Source organism: Pollicipes pollicipes, unplaced genomic scaffold (genome assembly GCF_011947565.3).
Source record: "Pollicipes pollicipes isolate AB1234 unplaced genomic scaffold, Ppol_2.1 Scaffold_6686;HRSCAF=7923_pilon_pilon_pilon, whole genome shotgun sequence".
Taxonomy (NCBI): Eukaryota; Metazoa; Arthropoda; class Thecostraca; order Pollicipedomorpha; family Pollicipedidae; genus Pollicipes; species Pollicipes pollicipes.
In genome coordinates, this window is record NW_023596921.1 from 17,146,038 (window position 1) to 17,170,183 (window position 24,146).

General features: G+C 59.0%; 1 protein-coding gene across 3 annotated transcripts in view; it reads left to right on the forward strand.

The window, feature by feature from the left end:
- Positions 1 to 24,146, forward strand: part of LOC119108649 (LIM domain only protein 3) — a 32,224-nt gene that overhangs the window by 952 nt on the left and 7,126 nt on the right. For 2 of the 3 annotated variants that reach the window (XM_037232266.1, XM_037232268.1), the window contains exon 2: positions 22,044 to 22,269. In XM_037232266.1, the coding sequence (XP_037088161.1) occupies positions 22,044 to 22,269 (226 nt within the window). Of the gene's footprint in view, positions 1 to 18,123; positions 18,239 to 22,043; positions 22,270 to 24,146 lie in introns of those variants that run through there. The other variant, XM_037232267.1, reaches the window with a different exon arrangement.

Below are 24,146 nucleotides of genomic sequence, written 5' to 3' on the forward strand. Positions count from 1 at the left end.
CAGACGAAATCGGCGCGGACGTGGCGACTATTGACGCAGAACGGGGGCCGAACGCGCCACCGGGCGCTGGTAACAGCGCCGGCGCGCGGAGTGGCTATTATGCAAATGGGCTCGCTGGCAACGCTCGGGATAGCTCTCAAGGCGCGAACGGTTTCGCGTGATCCATTTCTGTGCCGTGAACAGTATTTGCCGACGCTCTTATCCAAGGACGGCTCCGGTCAGCTACATCCACGCGAACGGCCAGCGTATGCAGATGCACTTATCCGCGCAGCCGTTGCGTTACGCTTGCAAGACGGACTCCTACTACAGATGGCCGCTTTGAGCACTGACCGGTACACACGTGATTTTGAGGTCAGCTGCGTGTTGACTAAGCATTCGCCGACTCGTCTCGCTGGTGAGCACGTGGCCGCCGGCGGGGAGGAGTCGGCGGTGCTCCGGTGAGAAGTGCCGGGCGCCGGCGGCCGCCGCCGCGCGAGGCCCTCAGACGGCCGACCGCCGCCCAGCGCCGCCGCCCAGCGTGCTGACAGGCCAGCACCGGAAGCGTATTAGCTCGATTGCCTCAAACCGCCGCCGCCGGAAAGTTGGCGGCGCCGGTGCTGTCCGCGGAGCCCCGGCCGTGGCCGGCAGCGCCGGCGAGTCGGCAGCGCGTGGCCGGCCAGCGCGGCGGCGGCCGTCTCTCCCGGCCCCGCCGCTGCGCCCGACCCTCTACGGCGGCGCGTGCCCTGCCCCGCGAGTCTCGGCCTCACCCCGCTGGCGGCTCTGGGACTGGCCACGTGGCGCGCGCCCGAAAACAATGCACCGAGCTCCCTGCACCGCCGCCGCCGTCGCGCCACCCTAATCCTGATCTTTCCGGAATTCATTCTTCATTGCGGGAAATTGGCCTGTCAAAATCTAATTTATCTTGAATGCTCGTTTATTTGTGGCTCTTTTATATTAATGGATATGAAATTTTATTCGCCAAATTGATGGAAGGGGGTAATAGATTCGGCCGCCGCGCTGCGGCAGCAGGCCAATTGCCTTGGTGGTAAGCACCGGCGCGCTGCATGCAACGGCAATGCAATTACGCCGGTTAGCGGCACGACGCCACGGCGCGAACGCCTCACTGCACGAGCTGCTGGTGACCTGCTGCCGGCTTCGGCAGGGCATGAAGTCTGCGATACGGTGAGCGCGGCGACATGGACCATCACTCGCAGGGACTTGTTGAAGATGGCGATCTCACTGTCGATGTGGTGTTCACGGTATGTCACGTAGTCGCGCCCATCGGGGCTTTGCAGGGTCGAGGCTCGTGCGCTGGGGGGTCAAGGCCAGCTTTCGAGCGCAGCGATAGGCTGTCATTGGCCGTGTGGTGTTGACCAACGCTACGGTGAGCGACAGGCGCAGTACTTCAGACCTCCGCGACACAACATTATAATGAGACGGCGTGCCGACATTCAAAACATGGTTCCATGCATGATGCTGTCGCAATGCCAACTGCATACGATCAAACGACATTAGTCGACGTTCTGTACTTTTTTTCGTTCGCAGATATCCAGTCGCAAAATATGGGGTGTCAAATGCGTATTTGGTGATCATTCTTCTTCACACCGGCCTTGCCATTTCACCTGAGGACTACTCGGCAGTCTGTGGTAGTCTTCTTCTGATCACATCAGCTCCAACGATACACAGGGGTCTGGAATCCAGCTCCAGCTGTCCGGGCAGAAGCAGTGCTCTAATTGTCACCACCTTTCTTTTAGGACATCTGCATAAATCCTCTCCTTTTTCAAGTATGTTGTCCGAACCATTCGAAAGGATGTATTTCTGGGATCAGGGATCACGCTAAGCATTGCGTGTTGCGCGACCGCTGACCCCCACCATCTGATCACGCAATGTCAGGTCAGCAGCAGAATTTGGTGGCGAAAGTTTAACGTACCACATTGCTTGGCACCGTTCACTCTACCCTCTGACATTACCTGACCTTTAGCGCGGCCGCTGCCACCGGCCGCAGACCATATCTGTCAGTGGGAAGTAGCGAACGCATAAAGCGACCCGAACCCATCCCGCCATGGGTTGGTGGATCGGAAGGTAAGCGCTCTTACCAACTGAGCTATCGGGACGGACGGCAGCATTTCAGAGGCATTTGCAACTGGCCAAATCCTCGAGGTGACAGAGAGCACTTACCTAAAGATTGCACGTACGTATACTTCCTGCCACGATCTTAGCTGCTTTTTGTTGCCTTCAGCCATAGGCCCTGGCAGTCATCCACCACCGCTTAACACGTTGCTTGGTAACAATCGGAATAAACATGAGCTTCCGAAAAGACCAACGTAACTGAGTTAAGTTCTCACGAATGCGGTGTTGTCAGTGCCTTTATCTTAAGATCGCGTAGCTAGCCGAAAGCGAAGTGTCATGCCAGTGTCAGGCACCACAGTGTCAGGCACTGCATACTTAATATGTGTGGTGCCTTTCCTTCTCGCTACAATCCAAAGACCTCCATTGCCTTACTCCGGTAGTGTGTCGCAAGCACTCTTGCGTAACTGCGGTTCTTAAATCTTAGTTGTGCTAATTCCCTTTGTCTTCACTCGCCGTTCCCGAGTCCAGCCTTCAGTAACTGAGCTCACGAATGCAGAGGAAGAAAAACTCAGCCCTCTCCCCCTCCAACCCTCGCCGTATCTGTTTCATGCAAGATTTGGGCCATGTGACAAACGCTTGGCACGCGTGTGGAGCCACGCAATTCCGGTCATGTCATCGAGTGCGCGGCTCCCTCATTGTCACAATCGAGACGTTTGCATGATACAGCAAGGCGATGCCCGTCCACTGGTACCCAGCTATCGAGCAACCTTCGGAGACAAGACATCCGATGGCATGCATCGTGAGCGTGAACATCGTGGGCATCTACTCCTGTGTTTCTATGTGCCGTCTTTGCTGACAGTAAGCCCCACATGAAAACTCAGCGCGGGGCGCCCGAGCACTGGTGGGAATCTGTGTAACCCGGGTTTGTTTTGGGTATTGAGCGTTGCAAAACTGATTCGCCATCACTGCCGAAACCAGATTCGCCTGTTCCACGTAAGGCCATTTTAGGCCTGCCGGTACATTTGGCCACGCACATTTAGTCCTCGCCTGGCTCATGCGACTGTCGACCTTACGTGAGGGATCCTGCGGAGCATGCAGTGACACTGTGCGTATTGCTGCCAGCGGTTGACGGCATTGTCGGCGCTGGTCCACGGATAAGAGCGCGATGTCGATAGCCAATCCTCCATCCACAACTTTTAGATAAAAGCCAAAGGTGACACGGCTCAGGTGATCAGGTGATCAGCTGCTTCAAGTGTTCGTCCACAAAGCGCACCGGGTGACGATGGGGAGGAGCATAAGTTTAAAGAGAACGTTAAGATGTGCTGTTTTGAGCTGTTTGAATACTGGGGGGACGAGGGGGACCTTGACAGGCTTGGAAGAGTGCGGGGGCGGATCTAGCCTGGATTTTTTTTGGGGGGGGGGGGCAGCCGTTCGTCTCGTTCGTCGCGTAGTTAAAACAGACGGTAAGTAGACGAAACTTTTATGAAGTTCTGGGAATGTTTTGGGGGGGGCCAAAACATACGCTCAGAGTTTTTGGGGGGCCATGGCCCCGTGACCCCCCCCCCCCAGGATCCGCCTATGGAAGAGTGAGTTCACCACCTCACAGGCCGGCAGGCGTCAGTCATGAGCCATGCCATATTGATGTGAGAGCTGGCTCGGCCTCACTCGCGGTGCGGCTTGAGCCAGGCGCAGCGCGGCTCTGAACCCGACACCTGAACCCGCACCGACACTGAACCCGAACACCCACACCCTACCAACGCGCTGAAACCGACATCTTAACCCCCGCCGACACACCGAACCCGACACTCGACACTGGGCCTTGCTCCGAATGCGCGGAGGCCCCACAGGGCACGGGCTGAGCATGAGCGCGGGGCGCCGCATGCTGCGGTGGGTTGGACGTGAGCTCGGCGGCGAGTCAGGCCGCCTCCGTGATGACGCGACGCCGCGACGGGTGACGCCGTGTGACCAACGTGGTCGGCGCGACCGATGCCGAGCCGCGGCTGGCCGACGCGACTCACGACCGATGCCGAGCCACGGCCAGCCGACGTAACTCACGACCGATGCCGAGCCACGGCCAGCCGACGTGACCCACAACCGATGCCGAGCAACGGCTAGCCGATGCGACCCACAACCGATGCCGAGCCACGGCTAGCCGACGCGACCCACAACCGATGCCGAGTCACGGCTAGCCGACGTGATCCACAACCGATCCGATCCGAGCAGTGCCGACTCGGCGGAGTCTCCCACGCTGAGCGCGACGCGGCGCGGCGGTGGGCGTTCTGATGCGATGCGCCACTTCCTCCGTGCAGGTCCGGGGCCATTGGGTGTCACCAGGCTGGCGTCAGCCACATTTCCATCTGTGGTCCACCGCGGCGGCGCCACATTCCAGCTGTCAGGCGCGCTGTGTACAAGCATACATGCATTACGGCTAATACTTGCTTTATCATTTCAAGATGGCGGCACGCCTGCTTGGCGACGAGGAACAAGACATCGCCATTACTAGCGCCCAAGTCACCCTAACGAGATAAAAGCCGCCCAGTCCGAGCCCCGAGTCAAATGAAAATGAATACTTCCTTTAATAGAGCCGACATGAATTTGCTTTTATTTTGGCTGGCCGCTGGTAGGCTGGACTCTCGATGACACGTAAACAAGCCGGCCAAATGGTCGGGGGAGGGGAGGGGAGGGGAGGGACGGAGGGTGGGTGATCGCTGCCGACCTTTTTCGGCAGTCTCGTGGTGCTGCCTGCCGTCCTCCCTATCGGAATTCATCGGGCTGGTAGTGCCCGGTAGCGGACGGGGTGGCGGCCAGCACGAGGAGGGCACGGCCAGTGAGGTGGGTCCCGACGGGGGGCGGACATCAACAGCAGTCGGCTGGGGCCTGGGTCGCCTGGTGTACGCTGGCCACCTGTTCCACGGATTAACGTCACGCCAGCGAGCAATGAAACGATGTGTATCCGTATTTGGAACCTTCGAATGGTTGGCTTATCACCTCCAACGGGCGGCATAGTTACATACCGCAAGCTCCTAAGCTTGTAATGCCTAGCTCTCATTGACACGTAATCAATTTCAGTAAACATGCATCATTCTCCGCACTTTTCAAACATGTCATCCTGTCCAGTGGTACTCTGCTTGCCCCCCCCCCCCTCGCATCGTGATGGAAGGTCAGCCTACATGATGGACGCAGGCTGCTATATTTCATGCTCTTAGTGCATCGGTTTCAAAACAGTGCCTTCCGCTGTTGTTTTGCAGGATTTGGTAGCCGTAGGGAGCCGCAAGTCTCGCCCTGTTGAACGCTCTCGAAGCGTTGCACGCCCTTTAAGACGCAAGACATTCGTAGCTTGGAAAGCTGGCAGGCTTGTCATGCGCGTTTTACGAGGCTGTATCAAATTAGCACGCACTCGCTGTCCTGCTGGACACTTACCACACACGACCAAAGCTCAAACATTTCTCAAGTGCAAACGCTGACGTCATGTTTTTCCTCACCGACGCCCACCGCTGCATGGTTGGTATGGTCTCCGTATAGAGCATTCCATGAAACCGACAGAAAGTGGGTATGTTCGCACGAACGGAAGTGCAAAACGATCGGAGACAGAAGGAAATGTTGGCGATCGGACGAATGCAGGTGTAAATGATCTCTAAGAAAGGATTAACGCTACGGTCACACAAGCATCGTCGACGGCGGTTGCAAATTTCAATGTATGCGTGCATGCAAACGCATGTGCTTCGAACATGTCCATTTTGTGTCCATCAGCAACGGTGATTCCTGGACTTTCATTTCATTACGCAGGTGACATGCCAGGGGAGTGCCAGCAAAATTGGTGGTATTCCCGGTGAGCATATCTGATATAAGTCCGCCATTGTCATTTCTGAGTCTAATTGCTAAAACGAGTACAGGCTGAAACCCCATACGCGCCTTGACCCACTTTGTGAAAGTAATTTGGACGGAAGCGATTAGAAATCCAGTTTTTAATTACGGAGGGTCTGTGGTGTGACTGTATATGGCATGTCTTAATTCGCCCTATTGTTACTTTGCCTTAATCAGATTCCACCCGCGATAGAGCTTATTATACGCTTCAGAATGCACTTTCTGAATCCTTTGTGGCCAAAGAAACGCCGTCAATTAGGCGACTTCCATATCTGCAACGCGAAACACGTCCGTTGGAATTGGCCGTTCTCAATCGGCGGCCAGCGCTCACGCTCTGCTTGCGGCGCTGTCCATAGGACCGCGCGCAACGGTGCGCACTGGTCCACCACACGCGTCCCGTGTCGGCCGAGCGCCGCCGCCCTCAGCGTCGCGCTCGTGATAACGCGACGCTCCGTGGCCGGAAATGAAGGCTGCCACTCGGCCCCGCGGCTACTCGAGGTCGAGTCGTTCCCCGCTGTCGAAATGCTGAAGTGCGGCTTTCATTGTTTCATGGCGTAAGACCGGGTCGAAGTGCCTGCCGCCGGTCGGACGAAGTTAGTTTGAGCGGCGCAGCGGGGCGGTAACCGCGGGGGGAGGGGCCATCACTAGCCCCAGTCACTCAGGGGCGGTAACCACGGCTGTGTCCATCACTAGCTCGAGTCACTCAGGGGCGGTAACCGCGGCTGGGGCCATGACTAGCCCGAGTCACTCAAGGGCGGCAACCGCGACTGGGGCCACCACTAGCCCGAGTCACTCAGGGGCGGTAACTGCGGCGGGGGGGGGGGACACCACTAGCCCGAGTCACTCAGGGACGGTAACTGCGGCGCGGGGCCATGACTAGCCCGAGTCACTCAGGGGCGGTAACCGCGGCTGTGTCCATCACTAGCTCGAGTCACTCAGGGGCGGCAACCGCGGCTGGGGCCATGACTAGCCCGAGTCACTCAGGGCGGTAACCGCGGCTGTGTCCATCACTAGCTCGAGTCACTCAGGGGCGGTAACCGCGGCTGGGACCATCACTAGCCCAAGTCACTCAACACTGAGCATGCAGCGTGGCAGCGTGCAGGAGCCTGGCGTCGCCTGGCAGGCGGACGGTCGCCAGGCTGTGGTGCGTGGTGTGCGCTCCCTGTCGCCCGGTCGGCCCGCCTGACCGCGCCCTTGCCCCCCCCCCCCTCCGGCGCTCCCCTCTGGCCGTACGTCGGTCGGTCGGTCGGTCGGTCGGTCGGTCAGGGCGTCTTCCGGCCGCACGGCGTGCAGTACGGCCCGGCCGGCATTGCGGTGGTGCGCCCCCGCGAGCGTCGCCGCTACCGTTCCCGGAAGCCCTGCACTTTGAGGCGCCGCCGTGGCGTTCCCCGGCCGGCTTAGGTGGCGCTGCGTGGCGGCCGGTTTGTGTGCTCAGCCCAGGGTAGTGAATAGGTCGGTCAGGTCAGGTTATTGATGTGGCAAGCTCATGGTATTGATGAGGTCAGTCCAACGCTGTTGTAATATCAAATCGGGACAGTGATGGGATTGGCTCAAACATTATGAGGTCGGCCCAGGATGCCGGGCGTCGATGAGACCAACTGAGAGCGGCACCGGTCCTCCCGCATAGTCCTGCGTCCCAGCGCCTGCTGCACAGTCGGCAGCAGGTCACTGCTACACTGCGCTACTTGTCAACATTGCCCAGCCTGACTCACACACATGGCCGTACCGGACCCAGGGCGTCTACGCCGACATGGCCCGGCGGACCACGTCGGCGCGGACGCCAGGGCCCGGTGCAGAGGCCCACGCAGCCACGCGGGCGTCAGGTTCGTCCATGCCCTCGATCCGGCCGTCTCAGCACCCCCGGCCCGTTCGCGGCGCTGCGAGAACAAACAGCGGCGCGCGGCTGGGGCGCGCCGATCGTCGCCGCCGCGCCGTAATTGAAACGGACGAGCGGCGCCGACAGGTGGGCCGGCGCGGTGCGGCCCGCGCCGGCGGCTGTTACGGCTCGCGCCGGCGGCTGTTACGGCGCCTCCAATGGCCGGTTGCGGCGCGCGCGGGCGGCCGGGCGCCGCGCGGCAGATCCATTTTTGATCGGCCGCCGCAGCCGGCCGCGTCAGAAAACAGCCGACTGCCGATCGGACGCGCCCGGAACGAGCTGGCGCGCGACGGAGGTGCGACTATCGATGGTGCCCAGCGGGCCGGTCGCCGGCCGCCGCCGGCCAGATTACATGTCTAGGTACTCTATTGGGGCGGCTGCTGTGAATTGAGCGTGGTCGTGGCAGCCTTAGCCGGCGCCGTGCGCGATGGCGGGGGGAAGCTGGCAAGCACTGGCAGCGCTGAAATTGCTGCTTACTTAGCCTTATTTAATGTTATGAGGCATCGACACCATTGATTCATGGCTTGTGCGAACGCGGCGGCTCCTCTGTTGCAGCAGGTGGCGCGGACAGGTGACGGCTGCCATGGGTGATAGCCTATTCTGGGGATCGATAGTCTGTTTTGTGGACAAGGTCTTGTCCCGCAGACATACATGTTGAGCTGGTGCACGCCAATTTACTGTGTAGCGCCATCATCCTGGAGGTTTTGGTGGGATGAGCCCCACCCTGATTCCTTGTGGCCCGGGTACCGGCCCTCGGCCCGCTATCAGCCACGGCCGCCGCCCTGTGCTGGGTATTGTGCACATTTTGCACCTCATTACGCCTCAATAATGGCCGGATGGACCATTAGCGGCTCCAGGCGGCGACAACAGCGGCGGCCGGCTCTAATGATGACGCCGGCTGGCGGCCGTCCCCTGTCCGTCGCTGGCCTCCCCGCCGACAGGGGGCCGGCCGGCCGCCGCCCAGGCCGCGGTGCGAGTCAATCGCCGACAGGGGGCCGGCCGGCTGCCGCCCAGGCCGGGGTACGGGTCACTCGCCGACAGGGGGCCTGGCCGACTGCCGCCCAGCCGGGGCACGGGTCACTCGCCGACAGGGGGCTGGCCGGCTGCCGCCCAGGCCGGGGTCACGGGTCACTCGCCGACAGGGGGCCTGGCCGGCTGCCGCCCAGGCCGGGGTACGGGTCACTCGCCGACAGGGGTCGGCCGCTGCCGCCAGGCCGGGACACGGGTCATGCACCGAAGGGGGCCGGCCGGCCGCCACCCCGCCCGGCCACGGGTAAGGTTGGGGACATCCTGGCTGCTGGGGTACTACGGGCCATCGAAGGTACATTGGCGGGGGCGTCGGTTAGTTGGAGACCGCAGCCGACTGAGCTGGGTTGCAGGTTAGGTAGACACATTTGTTGACTTGGAGGGGAGGAGGGGGGGGGGGGTGAGGGGGAGGAAGGGGAGCGGCGGTGGAAACCGCTCTTTGTGAGTGAAGTGAACACAGCCCGGCTGGCTCGGCGGTCACCTGTCACGACCAGCGCGGGGAACACTGAACACCTCGTTGTCTCTTAAAGCGGCGCTAGACTGTCCCTAGCGCCGGAGCGTCCACCTGAAGGTATCGCCGGCCGGCGCTTGTTAGCGCCATGGGAGAGGCGTCGCTGTGTCCGGTCCGCCCGGCGGCGCGTCGGTGCAAGTCACGTCGCGTCCGGGCGCGATGGCAGCAGCCGATTGCCGGGCTCTCTGGCGGCCGTCACGCTCCGATCCGCCACTTTGGCGGCCGCCGGTGCGCCAGCCTGCGATCTCGCGCCGGCCCAACTCGGCCGACAATTCCGCGCCGGCCCAACTCGGCCGACAATCTCGCGCGGGCCCAACTCGGCCGACAATCTCGCGCCGCCCCAACTCGGCCGGAAAATCTCCGCCAGCCCAACTCGGCCGACAACCTCGCGCCGCCCCAACTCGGCCGACAAATCTCCGCCGGCCCAACTCGGCCGACAACCTCGCGCCGGCCCAACTCGGCCGACAAATCTCCGCCGGCCCAACTCAGCCGACAATCTCGCGCCCGTCCAACTCGGCCGACAAATCTCCGGCCCAACTCGGCCGACAATCTCGCGCCGGCACAATCCGGCCGGCAAATCTCAGCCGGCCCAACTCGGCCGACAATCTCGCGCCGGCCGAACTCGGCCGACAATCTCGCGCCGGCCGAACTCGGCCGACAATCTCGCGCCGGCCCAACTCGGCCGACAACCTCGCGCCGGCCCAACTCGGCTGACAAATCTCCGCCGGCCGAACTCGGCCGACAATCTCGCGCCGGCCCAACTCGGCCGACAACCTCGCGCCGGCCCAACTCGGCCGACGAATCTCCACCGGCCCAACTCGGCCGACAATCTCGCGCCGGCCCAATCCGGCCGACAAATCTCAGCCGCGCGATTTTCATGCAGAGATGACGGACGAGACGGGCATGTCAAGAGGTTTAATTGAATTGCGCACCCCGGCGGCACTGTGTAAATTATTGGCCGGCCGGCGGTGACTTGGCAGAGCGATATTCGAAGCGAAATTGTCCGGCTCAATTCCCATCAATTCGACCGCTCGCTGCTATCTGATGGCCGCATCTTAGCATACGCTACACGTCACTATCGCCAATTAAAGGGAACGGGGCGCTCTGCGGCGCGTGCCAGGCCGCTTACATGCAATCAGAGGGCGGCGGAGGGCCGTGCTGCGCGGTGCTCCCGCCTCCGGCCGGACCGGGCCGGGCCGGGCCGGGTCGGCGCTCCTGGCCGGCCTCTATCGCCGCCATCGCTCGCCAATTAGCGGGGCATTTTAATTGAGCATTGAGGTGACGGCCGGCGGACGCAGCATCGACGTAGGGTAGCTCGGCTCACCGAGTGCAGAGGAGAGGATGGGGTCGGTCTGACCGCCGGTGGGGGAGAGCATGGGACCAGCTTGACCGACTGTGGAGGAGAGGATGGGGTCGGCCAGACCGACTGTGGAGGAGAGGATGGGGTCGGCCAGACCGACTGTGGAGGGGAGGATGGGGTCGGCCAGACCGACTGTGGAGGAGAGGATGGGGTCGGCCAGACCGACTGTGGAGGAGAGGATGGGACCAGCTTGACCGAATCCGAATGTGGAGGAGAGGATGGGGTCGGCCAGACCGACTGTAGAGGAGAGGATGGGGTCGGCCAGACCGAATGTGGAGGAGAGGATGGGGTCGGCCTGACCGCCTGTGGAGGAGAGGATGGGGTCGGCCAGACCGACTGTAGAGGAGAGGATGGGGTCGGCCAGACCGACTGTGGAGGAGAGGATGGGGTCGGCCAGACCGACTGTGGAGGAGAGGATGGGGTCGGCCAGACCGACTGTGGAGGAGAGGATGGGACCAGCTTGACCGAATGTGGAGGAGAGGATGGGGTCGGCCAGACCGACTGTGGAGGGGAGGATGGGGTCGGCCAGACCGACTGTGGAGGAGAGGATGGGACCAGCTTGACCGACTGTGGAGGAGAGGATGGGGTCGGCTTGACCGACTGTGGAGGAGAGGATGGGACCAGCTTGACCGACTGTGGAGGAGAGGATGGGGTCGGCCAGACCGACTGTGGAGGAGGAGATAGAGCCAGCCTGAAAGACTGTGGAGAAGAGGATGGGCCCAGCCTAGCCAGCCTGGTTCAGTGTGCAATATCCAAGAATAAGGCGTATGCTTTGGGACCGGTCTAGACCCATTGGCCTAATGAATGATTTCAACCCTTTAACCCAATGATGATTCACTCCCAAATGGGCAGCCAGATGGTCCGAACCGAAATCCAGCTTCATAAAGCAAGTTCAGTCGCCAGGTAAGTCGTGCAGACGTCGTCGTGAGATATGCTTATTTAGCACAGGGTGTGCTTATTTAGCCCTGGGCGTTCTGATTCAGCGGACCACCATCGTAGCTCGGTAGGCCCCAAGTTCATGACTGCGGTTAAGTGGGTCGTCGGCTACGTGCCATCGCACAAAGCGTTATCTAAAGGGCCACCACCAGGCGTGTGGTGTGTTTATTGGACTGATTTCTGGCATACGAGAGCCCCCCAAACGCATTGGTGGCAGCAGGATATCACCGCGGGCAAATCAACTCGCGGTGGCTTTGCGATGCAGCCGGTGTGTCCCACCAACCTCATCGTAAAGCCAGGGGGCCGAGATGATCGGCTGCTTGATGCATTTGTCTTCCTTTAATAGCGCTTTTTATTTGACAATACAACCCGTACAATTTCTTGACCAGCTGTCATGACTCACGTCTGAAAATGTAACTATGAGTGGCGGCACGTCCCATAGATAATGATGTCGTTCTTTCCTGGCCAAGGTTTGCTTTGAAGCTGTCGATAGCCATTGTCAGGACCCATTTGCAACCGTCCCAAATTGCTCTATTGAGTGGCTTATATCGGCACGCAAATCAGGGCGGGATAAAGTGGCCAGCTGCAGCGGTAATGGACGCGCCGCGGTAGTGGGCCATGATCACACCGCGATATGACAACACGGTTGAAGGGCATGATCACCTCGCGGTATGGCTCCGCGGTAGAGGGGCATGCCCACCCCGTGATATGGCTCCGCGGTAGAGGGCATGATCACCCCGCAGTGTGACGCCATGGGAGGGGCCATGATCACCCCGCGATATGACAACACGGTTGAAGGGCATGGTCACCCCGCGATACGACAACACGGTTGAAGGGCATGATCCCCTCGCGGTATGGCTCCGCGGAGAGGGCCCATGATCACCCCGCGATTATGACGTCTCAGTAGAGGGGCATGATCACCTCGCGATGTTGACGCCATGGGAGAAGGGCATGATCGCTCGCGATATGACATCACAGTAGAGACTTCTTCACACATTTCATAGCGCGCTTTAACACGCGCTCGGGTGGGAGGGGGTCAAATTGACCGCCCGAAGGTTTTTCCAGAATAGTTTCGAACGGCGCCGCGTAGCCGCACCAAATTTTGCACAGCGGTAGATCACTGAATAGTGGATCGTTAGCGTAACAAATTTGGATGTACCTTGTAAGGTCGCTGACCTATGGCAAGTCAAAATCAGGCCATGGTTTCTGCGAATTCTATTTCAAGGTAATCTTTTAATCTGGCGCAACAACGGCGTGTTAGGCGAAGCTATACATCTCTGGGATGCTTCCTTAGGCAACATAAATATTGAATGAGCAAATTGCGTTGACCTAAGGTCAGATATAAAGTGAGACCACGGTCGAAACCAGACTGTTTTATTACTCTAGGGCTCGCTGTACGGGATAGTTTCTGGTGATCATGGCGAATTTATCGGGCAGGAACCGTACCATATATCTTTCATGGACTTCTTACAGGTCAGAATAGGTCATTGACCTAAAATGACCCAGGTCAACATTTTGTTTTTAGAAACATGCCGCCTAGCATAATCTTTGTCGCTTATTCAAATGCAAAACTCAGAGCAGTCTGTATGATTTTGGTCGCCATGACCTTCAAGAGGTCAAAAAAGGCCACTGACCTTAACTGATCATGTGACCTTTTGCTTAGAAACAGTTATCTAGGTTCTGGGGGCACTTTGGAGACCAACCTGGAATTTTACCTTCTTTGATCTTATTTGACCCGAAGGTTATGACCTAGAAACCTTAAGCTTTGACCTAAGTGATTTTACGTACAGGTCAACACACCCTGTAAATTTGGTGTTTCTAGCTCTCTTAGTTCCCGAGATCTCAAGGGGTCAATATGACCCCCCACCCGAGCGAAGGGTATTTAGCCGGCCACCCGGGCGCGTGTCAGGACGTAACGTGATGCCGTGCTCTTCGTTCTCGTCCAGCCAGGCGTTGATTCAAGACGTTCGTCCTCATCCAAACGGGCATTAATACAAGACGTACGTCCTCATTTAGCCATGCATTGATACAAGACGCGCGTCGTCATCCACCCAGGCATTAGTGCAAGACGCGGATCCTCATTTAGCCAGGTATTCATGCCAGACGTGCGCCCTCATCCACTCATCCCACCATGCATTTATAAAAAACGCGCACCGTCTGTACCGGTGGTGACACTTTTAGGTTATTGAGGGGGGAGGGCGAACCAAAAGCCCGACAACCCCCCCCCCCCCCCCCCCCGTTTTTTCATCGGGTTTTGTCCATTTTGTTTTGATTAAACGTTATATATTTTTTAAATCTTTGTATAACTTATAAAAGTCTTTGATTTAAGCAGTATATAAATCATGCATGGTTGGATCCAGGGAGCAGGCCCTGTACGCACGCGTCTTTTCTGATGGGCACGTGAAGGCGCCCCTCTAGAGGCCACTTTAGAGCACCGATGGGCTCCTCCTTGGCGGTCATGGGAGGCGGCACACATTTTGGCTATGGGAAACGGGGACGGGTTTAGCCACGAAGGACTTAAGTCATTCCCATAATCCAGAGCTTTTCACTTTAAACTTACACACTGTTGCGTGTTTTATGGCCCTAGGTATGTGAAGGTTATTGCGTCGTTTATCCACTCAGCTGTTGCCATTTGTATCATTTGTTGAGAGCAACCATGACTTTTTGTTATGAGAGCAGTGCGAAAAACCACTGCGCAGGAAGACCAAATAGGATAGTATTTCTGTTATGGTCATCTTTTACCTACCTTTTTTAGCATTCTAGCCAAAAACATTGGGGGCCCACGCCAATATGGCGGGGGGGGGGGGGGCAGAGGCGCAGCCAAAGCCTTGCCAAGGTGACGCAGGATTGACAAAGGGTCCCTTATAGTAAAAGGCCCGACCAAAAATCGCTGGATATGGCCATTTGTTGTTTAAGGCATGTTTTCTTATATATATATATATATATATATATATATATATATATATATGTACATGTATGCTACATCTTTACGTTCCATAACTGAAATATCGGCGAGACGCTACCGCGAAAACAATTCTGTCTCAAGTTTCATTGAATCAACTGATAAACCCATGCGTGTAATGACCGCATGAAATAAATCCCCGGTGCTCTTCATTCACAATGGTGTAGTGACCCTCTCAAAAGGAGAAAACTCAGAAATTCTGTCAAAATTTTTCTCTGGGTTGTACAGAGATAGCAAAGATTCCGCGAATGTAGATTGAAGATCAACATTTGTCAATACTATGTATTAACATGGCCAAGCCATGCTCGTCTGGGTTTGGTTAACATTCGGTCGGAATTGATTACTGGCACAAATTATTTTACGCAGCTAACATTAGGCTGTGGCCAACAGGTGGACGAAAATGGTGGCGCTTCTGAAAGAAGTACCTCTCAACGGTTTTGGACACCGAATCGTACATATAGAGATATTCCGGGCGTATATTTCACCTGTGCGTTTTTTTGTCGTTGAAAGTAACGCATTGATCTGTACAGCACCGCAAAGTGATGCTGGCATCTGCTGATGGAGCTGGAAGAGTATGGCAAAATCTCTATTTTCCGTATCGTTGTAGCTTTTTATCTGTCCAGAGGACAATCTCAAAGCTGCGAAAGAAGATTCGCCGACGGTAATCTTCGGGCTGCACGAATTGATTTTGAAAGGCATTCAAAAACATTATTTTACGATGGTCATTGCAGCACGCTCGGCGCCCGCCTCCTAGCGTTACTTGCAGCGGCCAACGCCGTTTGGTTTTGCGAAAGCTGCAACCCAAGCCATCGCTGTCCTTGCGCCCCGAGATTACGGGCGTGTCATTGGGGCTTTATGACGCACTCAGCTGCTGGGGCTTTACTGCATCGCCAGCCTCTTACCATGGCGGGCACTGCGGAGAATCGAACCCCGTACCTGTGGTTTCACAGACGCGCAGCGGTTAACGCAGGCGCGTTAACCCCTACACTATTGGAACCCGGCGCGCAGCATCAAAACTTTCTATGGTTTTTTTCACTACTCGATTTCGCAAAATAATGAACGTTCTCAGGGAAACAAGGATAACAATGTACGTTTTGAACTCATTCCGACCCACATCATTCAACACTGATGATACACCTTATTTCTTTCCGGTCAAGTGGCCCCTATGAGTACAACACAATGGGGCACATTGTTGTTCCCGGTCGAGGGCTGAGAGGCCATTCTGTCCCACCGCGGTGTGTTTTCCGGCCGTCATTCTGGCGACACGGGCGGCATCCCCTGACCGATTCGGAGGCCCTCAGGGGATACACCACATCACATTGGTCCGCTCCCTGACGCGGGAGACCTTCTGACCCGCGCAGTTGACCCCGGATGGACGCGTCAACTGTCATTAACGCAACAACATCCCTGCTCGCCACATGCGGTCGCTGGAGTATGGATGGAGAGCCCACCGTTAAGTACTGTGGCCCGGACTGGCACAGGACTCTTCTATTGCCTCATTGCGAGCATTCATCGTAAGCTCTTGCGTTTCCTTCAATTGTTAGAGGGTCCCGACCAACGCTAGAGACCCTCTGCCATTTGGCTACCGTCCCCGTCCCTGTTAAGCAAACCTTCTCCTGGTCGATTCAAGGTCCCTTGTTGACACAGAGGGACCACAGTGCCTTGTTAGACACTCAGTTCATTGTTCGTGGTCTATGGCCGAAATAGAGGGACGCTCTGTGCCAGGGGTCTCTGTCGGTGCAAAAGATCATCTTACTGACATTTGAGATCACGGCCCTATGGGCGAGGGTCCTTATTGTGACCTACAGCCAGCCCTTCGGACCCTTCAGTCATCCCGTAGGGGCCTTGATCTTTGGTCTCGAGAAACCCTTTGGGCCCGCTTTGGGCCTCCTCCAACACCGCTCCGACTCGGAGTCGCTTGCCGCCACAGGACCCCTGCTCAACATCGTGGTCCCTCGGGTTGCGCCAGGGACCCCGCACATTGAAAATCGCGGAACCCGGCCTCGTTTCTGCTCGGGGAATGAATCTCAACGGCTCAGACGGACGTGGGGCCGACTGTTAGGCGTTCGTGGTCTCTGACCGACTTAGACACCTGCATTGTCTCAGGAGTTCCTCGACCGGTGCAAGAGAACCTCTGAGTGATATGTCAGGTCACGACCTTAAGGGCCGCGTTTCGTTTTGTGACCTACAGCCAGTCTTTCGGGACCTAATGCACTCCAACCGGGCCTTTGGTCGTCGTTTCCAGTGGGCCGCCCGGGCCCCTTTTCGCGCCTCATCGAACACTTCCCTTGGTCGGCTCAGGGCCCTTGCGAGCACAGGGCCCTCCGTTACGCGCTGTGGGTCTCTGACAGATGCAAGGCGCCAGACCAGTGTAAATTGCTGGCCCCGGTTTTATAGCTTGTTGGGAAGTAGGTCCTCAGGCCCATACTGACACGGAGTCGCCTATGTGGTACGGCGGTACCTGACCGACATATAGCCCCATATCGACTCAGGAGGTCACCGATCGGCGCATGGGTCCCTCTGACCGCTATTTGATGGTCCGTCTGCGCAGGTCGGGTCCCCCGAATGCGGCTCCGACCAGCCTTTTATGACTTTAGACCCTCCAATCGGGTCCTTGATCGTCGGACCCGGTGGGCCGTCTAGGCGCTTGGAGTCTCCTCGAACACTGCCTCTGGGCGACTTAGGACCCCTTGACAACACAGGGCCCTTGTCAGGCTCTGTGGGGCCCCGAGTAATATAAATCGCTAGCTTCGGCTTCGTCCCTGCTTTGAAAAATAGGCCCTCAGACCCATGCCGCCGCAGGGCCGACTGCACGTTACTGGTGGACTCTGACCGGAATATAGGCCCATCTCGACTGAGTAGGCCTCTGATCAGCACGCAGGGCCCTCTGGCTGGCATTGGAGTGGCCGGCCCGGTGGGCCCGCGCCCCGGGATGAGACCTCTAGCTGGCTTTTCGGGCCTTTTATCACAGGGGGCACATCCCCCCCATCGTGTGAGGCACGTTGCCCCCTGTGTCCCCCTGCCTGCGCTACTGTGGGGGGGGGGGGGGGGCCGGGACCCTCACAAAAGAATACAAATCGACACTCGTGGCCCGTACAGCCGATTAATGTAGCTCAGCGTACGTGCAGGGTTCGCCGTGTTAATTTCCAACATTTCCAGTGTCGTGCATCGCCATCGTTTCCACACGCTGCTGAATCAGATATGCACAAACGATCTACCTTTTGCGTGTCAGCCTTTTGCGCTCCGTAGTCATTTGCCCCGCGACTCGGCTGTATTTGTTCCCGGTCGGAGCGTCCCCTCGGTCTGTCCAACCTCGTACCACGGACTGGTTGAAATATGACAGACCCCCACGACTCGGTGACACGACTTCATCGCGGGCCCTCCTCCGCTGCAGGACTCTGTCCCCGGCTACGACCCCCCCCCCCCTTTCTATCCGCGCCGGGGAGCATTGTCCCATCGCGCCGCTAGATGTCTCTGCCGTTGTGGCGGGCATCCGGCCGGCCGGCCGGCCAGCCGGCAGTCGGTTCTGTGGCGTGAGGGGCTGTGGGTGTGCGGGAGGACGCAGCTGGCAGAGGCCGCCAATGCTGACCGAGGGCAGCGCGCCGGTCGTGCTGGCGACCCGCCTGGAGCCGGAGAGGCCAGCTGACAGTCACGGTCAGTAGGCGGAGCTTGGGTGGGCACCGGCGCGCGACGCACGTGCAGGTGATCCACCGGACGCAGCAGTCGCGAAAATTGGGCGGCAAATGTGTTGTAGTGTTGGCCGCTTTTCTGGGACTCAATGCGATTCTGTTGATGTGGATTGCGATGTATATGACCAGCTGGCCTGACCAGATTGCCACTCGCATTCTGACAGTTTGAGCCAACTTGTCACCCCTGACATCCTTGCTGGGACGTCTGGCGTGGAATGTGCTGTCTGTGACCCTCGTGTGACGCTCGAGATCGGAAATGTGGCGAATCGGCACCCAGGCGAGCTGTCTTTGGCCTGATCTGTTTCACCTGTAGCAAGGCGTACTACCTTGAACAGAGATATTAGGGGCGGAGAACGTCACAGTCCAATGCTAGCACCGAACCTCGTGCCCTGCCAGTCTCCCGTCAGTTTGACTGTTTGGGAAATTCGGGTCATTACGCGGCCGGGATCATACCTTCGCGCCCCATTGAACAAGCACGCCATCAAATTAGTATGTGAAGGCCGTCTCACCTCTCGCGGTCCCCGAGTCATTTGTTTGCATGTAAACCAACAGCCCAATGTTCTAACCTCGGCCTGTGGTTCAGCAGCCGGTTTGTTAGTCGGTACTGGCTCCGTGGTGGCGACTGGCGTGGGATGGTGCACACTAATAACCACGGCCGTTGAATGCGTCGTTCGATGCGGCGGCGATCATGATTGGTCTTGCATCGCGGGGCCTCCAGACTGAGTGGCCGCCCTGATTTAGGAGCGGTCGCTTCAGTCGGCGAGCGCCGGCCTCATTTAGCCGCGCCTAGTCGTCGAACGCGCCGCTGGCCGGCCGGCGTCGGCTCGTAGGGCGATCAGTCGTCGCCGCACCCCGTCGAGCCGGGCCACAGCGTCGCGGTCACGCCGGCGGCCAGACTGGCCGACCAATCAGTCGCGCCGGCCTGCAAGCCGACGTCCAATCAGTCGTCCCGACTGCTCGTCCAATCAAACGCCCACTGTTAGCCAAATGAAACCGGGATGTTGTGCCATTATTTGAGAAATGTGACGAGTGTTTAATGGTCTTTTTGTCCGGCCGGGATGGATTTCCGGCGCCGGCGGTTTTTTGCGCGACTGCGTCGGGCTGATTGTCTTCGAAACTCCGACGCCGAGGGTCGCAGTGTGCGGCGCGCGCCCGTCGACACCGCGCGTCGCGTCCGACGCACGCCTGGCGGCGACATGGCGTGGGAGCGGGCGCCGAGCGGTACCCCGCGGGCGGCGCTGAGGGCGCACGGTTCTGTCAGGGCAGGTGTCGGCCGGCCGACACCCTGCGCCGCCGCCGCCGCTGCTGACGCGCACCGTGCGCACGCCCGCCCGCGCGCACGGACGCACGGACGCACGCACGCACGCACACACGCGCGCACGGGACGAGGATGAGGACTGGGACTGGGACTGGGACTGGGACTGGGACTGGAACTGTGGACAGGGGACCGGGGACAAGGGACTGGGGACTGGAGACTGGCACGGGAACGAGGACAGGCACGGCACGATAACGAGGGGCGCCGGTCGGGCGCGCGCACGCACCACACCGATTGGAATAATCCATTACAAACGCATCGATAACAATTTAACGCCAATTTTCCGGCCATCAGTCGACAAAGCCTGGCGGGGCTGGGCCGCTGGCGTGCGAGCCGGCTGGCCGGCGGCCATTAGCTCTATGAATTTTACTGCGGCTGCGGTCGACCGGAACCGCCGGGCGGCCGGCCGCTAATGAATTACATCGCCGGCGGTGTACTTAATTCCGGTAGCTCGCTGATTTATGCGGAAAATAAAATGCTACGTGGCCGGCGGTTGGCACGACTGTGTTTTAATTTAATAACGATTTAACTCCAGATTGGTCGGCAATAAATTTCGGTCGACTAATTACGTTTTTGGATGAGCTTTTCGGAAGAGTTGGCGCAGCGGAGGGCACTTCCACTCGACGGAGCCTGTGGCGGGAGGTCGCCAGTCCATCATCAGAATGGGCTTACTCAGTGACTCTCCAGAATCGTGTTAGGCACGCTGATCATCGAATGGCGCTCAGTTCCAGAGCCACCAACCTGCCAAGGACCTGAGGACTGCCATGGATCTCTCGTTTACTGAGCCGTGAGCAAGCCCTCCGCTGTTCATGAAGCATTACCGTCACGACGCTTTTCCGGCGGTCACTCCCTTCCATTACTGTCTTCCTTGCCCGTCGGTCCGTTCGGCCACGCTGCCTCCGTTCCTCATCGGCGCCGTCTCCACCACCGGCTGCGCTGGTCGGGGGCCTCAGACGATCCTCGGTGTCGGCTTCGGACTGCGCCGGCGCCGCGACAAAGGCGCGGCGCCGGCTCTGTTTGTATTTCATCTCTCGGGCGCCGCCACCGCCGGCGCATCCCGCATGGTCACACGACGATACTGAACAAATACAGCACGGGAAGCCAATCAGCGACGCCCGCATCCCGCCGTCCCGCTGCCTCCCTCCCCTCTCCGCCCCCCCCCCCCCCCCCCGCCACTGGGGGAGGGGCCCGGAGCGCGACGCGGCGCGACGCGCCTGGCGTCTCATTACGCGACTGCCGCCGCCGTCTAATGAGCCGGCACTGTTTTGCGGGGCGGCGTCAGTGGACGTCAGTGGTCAAGTGTCAGTGGATAACAGTCGTCCAGCGTCAGGAGTCCAACGTCAGTGGACGTCAGTGGTCAAGTGTCAGTGGATATCAGTCGTCTAACGTCAGTGGACGTCAGTCGTCCCGCATCAGTGGGCGTCAGTCGTCCAGCGTCAGTCGTCTGGTGTCAGTGGACGTCAGTCGTCTGGCATCATTGGGCGTCAGTCGTGTGACGTCAGCGGGCGTCAGCCGTCTGGCGTTAGCGAACATCAGTCGTCTGATGTCAGTCATCCAGCGTCAGAAGGCGTCAGTTGCCTGTCGTCAGCTGACCGTCAGCCGGCGGTGGCGCCCGGTAGGGTGGGTGGGTGGGAGGTTACCCGGTGGCACAGGTGACTTTCGCTGGGGAACAGCTGCTCCGGTCTCGGTCTTAGTCTTGCGCGCTCCAGTATGGTCCCTGATCTCGTTCTGACCTTCCATGCGCCGCTCGGTCGGTTCCGACCGCGCACTGACCGTCGGTCGGCTCCGATGGGACAAGCACCGGTGCTGATGAGCTCACTCACCGCGGGGAGGAGCGTGGGATATCCAGGAGGACTGCAGTTGTGCCTCATGTCCCTCCACCCCTCCCCCTTTGAGTGATGAAGAGCCGCTAGATGAGGGCACAAGGACACAGCGAACTGCGCCGCTGACTGCGACTGCTGGTGGCTGTCCATGAGAATATTGATCCTCTTCTGGATGGGGGCTGCTATCATCGTGACGCAAGCGTTCTCATGCAGCTTGGCAGTCAGTCCTTGTGCACCAGTGCTGTCAGTCCTCATGTAGCTGTACAGTTCGCCAAACGATGGTGGAGTCTGCTTTACTGAAGGAGACCTCCGACAGGCCGCACATGCTGCACGCAGTCATATATAACTGTACGTGGACGAGGGTATCTGCACCCGGATGAGACCGTCCATGTGCAGTGTCTGACTGGCATCTGTGCGGACTCTCCGGGATGACTAGTGCCGCTGAGGACGCTACTGGGCAACGCTGAGGACGCTGCCGATTTATCGGGTGTTTCCCCAGCGATGTCGTGAAGCTGGTCTCGCTTCCTTACACATTCGTCTCCAGTTTCCAGGGCTGTGAGTGACACCAGGCTGGAGTCTTGCCCGCGGCCCACACGTGACTTGCCCTGACCCCAGGTCAACTCCGCCCGCAGACCGAAAGAAGCCGGAGGTGGGCGGCAGCGGCGCGAACACGTCGCCGGCCCAGTCGTGCGCTGGCTGCGGCACGGCCATCACCGACCGCTACCTGCTCAAGGCGGTCAACAAGTTCTGGCACGAGGACTGCCTCAAGTGCGGCGCCTGCGACTGCCGGCTCGGCGAGGTTGGCTCCACGCTCTACGAGAAGGCCAATCTGATCCTCTGTCGGCGCGACTATCTCAGGTGAGCAGAGGCCGGCCTTAGGAGACCGACTGCCCTGTCGCGGCCGCGGTGGGCGGCGGAGGAGGGAGGGGGTGGGAGACCGACTGCCCTGTCGCGGCTGCGGTGGGCGGCGGAGGAGGTGGGAGACCGACTGCCCTGTCGCGGCGCGGTGGGCGGCGGAAGGGGTGGGAGGAGGTGGGAGACCGACTACCCCGTCGCAGCCGCAGTGGGCGGTGGAGGGGGAGGGGTGGGAGATCGACTGTCCTGTCGCGGCTACGGTGGGCGGCGGAGGGGGTGGGAAACCGACTGCCCTGCCGCGGCCGCGGTGGGCGGCGGAGGGGGAGAGGGTGGGAGACAGACTGTCCTGTCGCAGCCGGAGTGGGCGACGGAGCGGGGTGGGAGCCGACTGCCCTGTCGCGGCCACAGATGAGGAGGGATCTCTGGCGCATGTCTTGCGGTCTCTGGAGACCAGCGGGACGCGGCGGCGGGCAAACTCTGGAGCAGACTTGTTGTGCAGTGGGAAGGAGACTTGATATGGCCGCCAGAAGCACCCGGTGTGCTCAGTGCTTTACTGTCATTGGACATGCTTGGCGCTGAGCGGGTTTCGACGAACTTTGTGAGCGACGTTTGAATGCTGGATTATTGGATTGGAGTAGTTTTCAATGTTAGAAATTTAGGGGACAAAAAGGTGTCCCAAGTACAGTGCAGCGCAACTTGCCTGCGTGAGATTTCACTGTAATCGGCTGGGAGCAAAGCCGTCAACTTCCCTCGTCCTAAGCAACAAAAACCGGCCGGTTATTGCATTACTTAGACAAGTACTTAGTGGTCTGAAGCGTCCAATTTTACGTGCGCTTGTCTGCGTTGTGTCAACACTGCCACCTCGTCCCAGCTCGGCCGCCTGGCCATTATTACGAAGTTTTCACGACGCGGCCGCCGGACAATTAATTCAGGTTTAGACACAGGGCGTTGTTTCTCTAATTAAATTTCTTACAGGCCGCACAAAGTCATTAAAGTAAATTGGATGTGTCATAGCCACGGTGACAGGCGACAAGCCTCTGGCCGCTGGTTGAAGCCTGAAGGCCTGCTGCCGACGCGCCATAACCCCCCCGCCTCGGGCGGCCGCGACATATGAGCGACATGCCGACGGTGCTGGCTCTGCTGGAGATGACGGGGGCGGCCGCCACCGTCGCTGATCCGCTCTGGTGCTGTCCAGTGGAAGAGTCTGCGGCAGATTGATGCCGCACTGTGCTGAACAGGCGCTCGGACGGCACCGGCGCAGGTGGTGGCTCGGACCGCACACTGAGGAGGCGGAGTTGCGCCCCGCCTCGGGCTGACGCCTGTGAGACGGTGGCCGAGGCCCCCTGTTAGGACAGATCAGGTGGCGTGCTTGGCCTATTTTGACGGCTCTGCTGTGGGCCCGCAGCTTTCCGACCGTCGGATGTCCTCGCACCTGATCAAGGTCATCTCTGGTTTGCCAACAATGAATGTGCAAATGTTTTAGATCCTGCTGCTTTAAACGTTTGATGCTTCCACCAGTGGCACCAGACTAGGGACATTACTTAGCATGCGGGGCTCGTTGCGGTGACATGAACACCATTTGTGCATCTTGAAGCTCAGCTCACGGCTGCCCGTGGCTCTATCCAAGGTAGGCAGCCGTGTGTCTAGGTCAAGCTACATTCGAACTTACAGAACCGGGAGCCCGCTTTTCCAGAGCGTTGCTCGAATGGGAAGGTTTCTCCCGCATCCATAGAAAACATGTCGTCAGCGTGTATCAGCCTGCAGTGTGACATCATGGTCGTTCGCCAGGCTCTCCATACCGCTGTTGGACGTCTTTCGACGTCTCGCAGACCCCCGCTGACTCTGAGCCGGCCATCTGCGCCTCCCCCTCCCCCCCACCA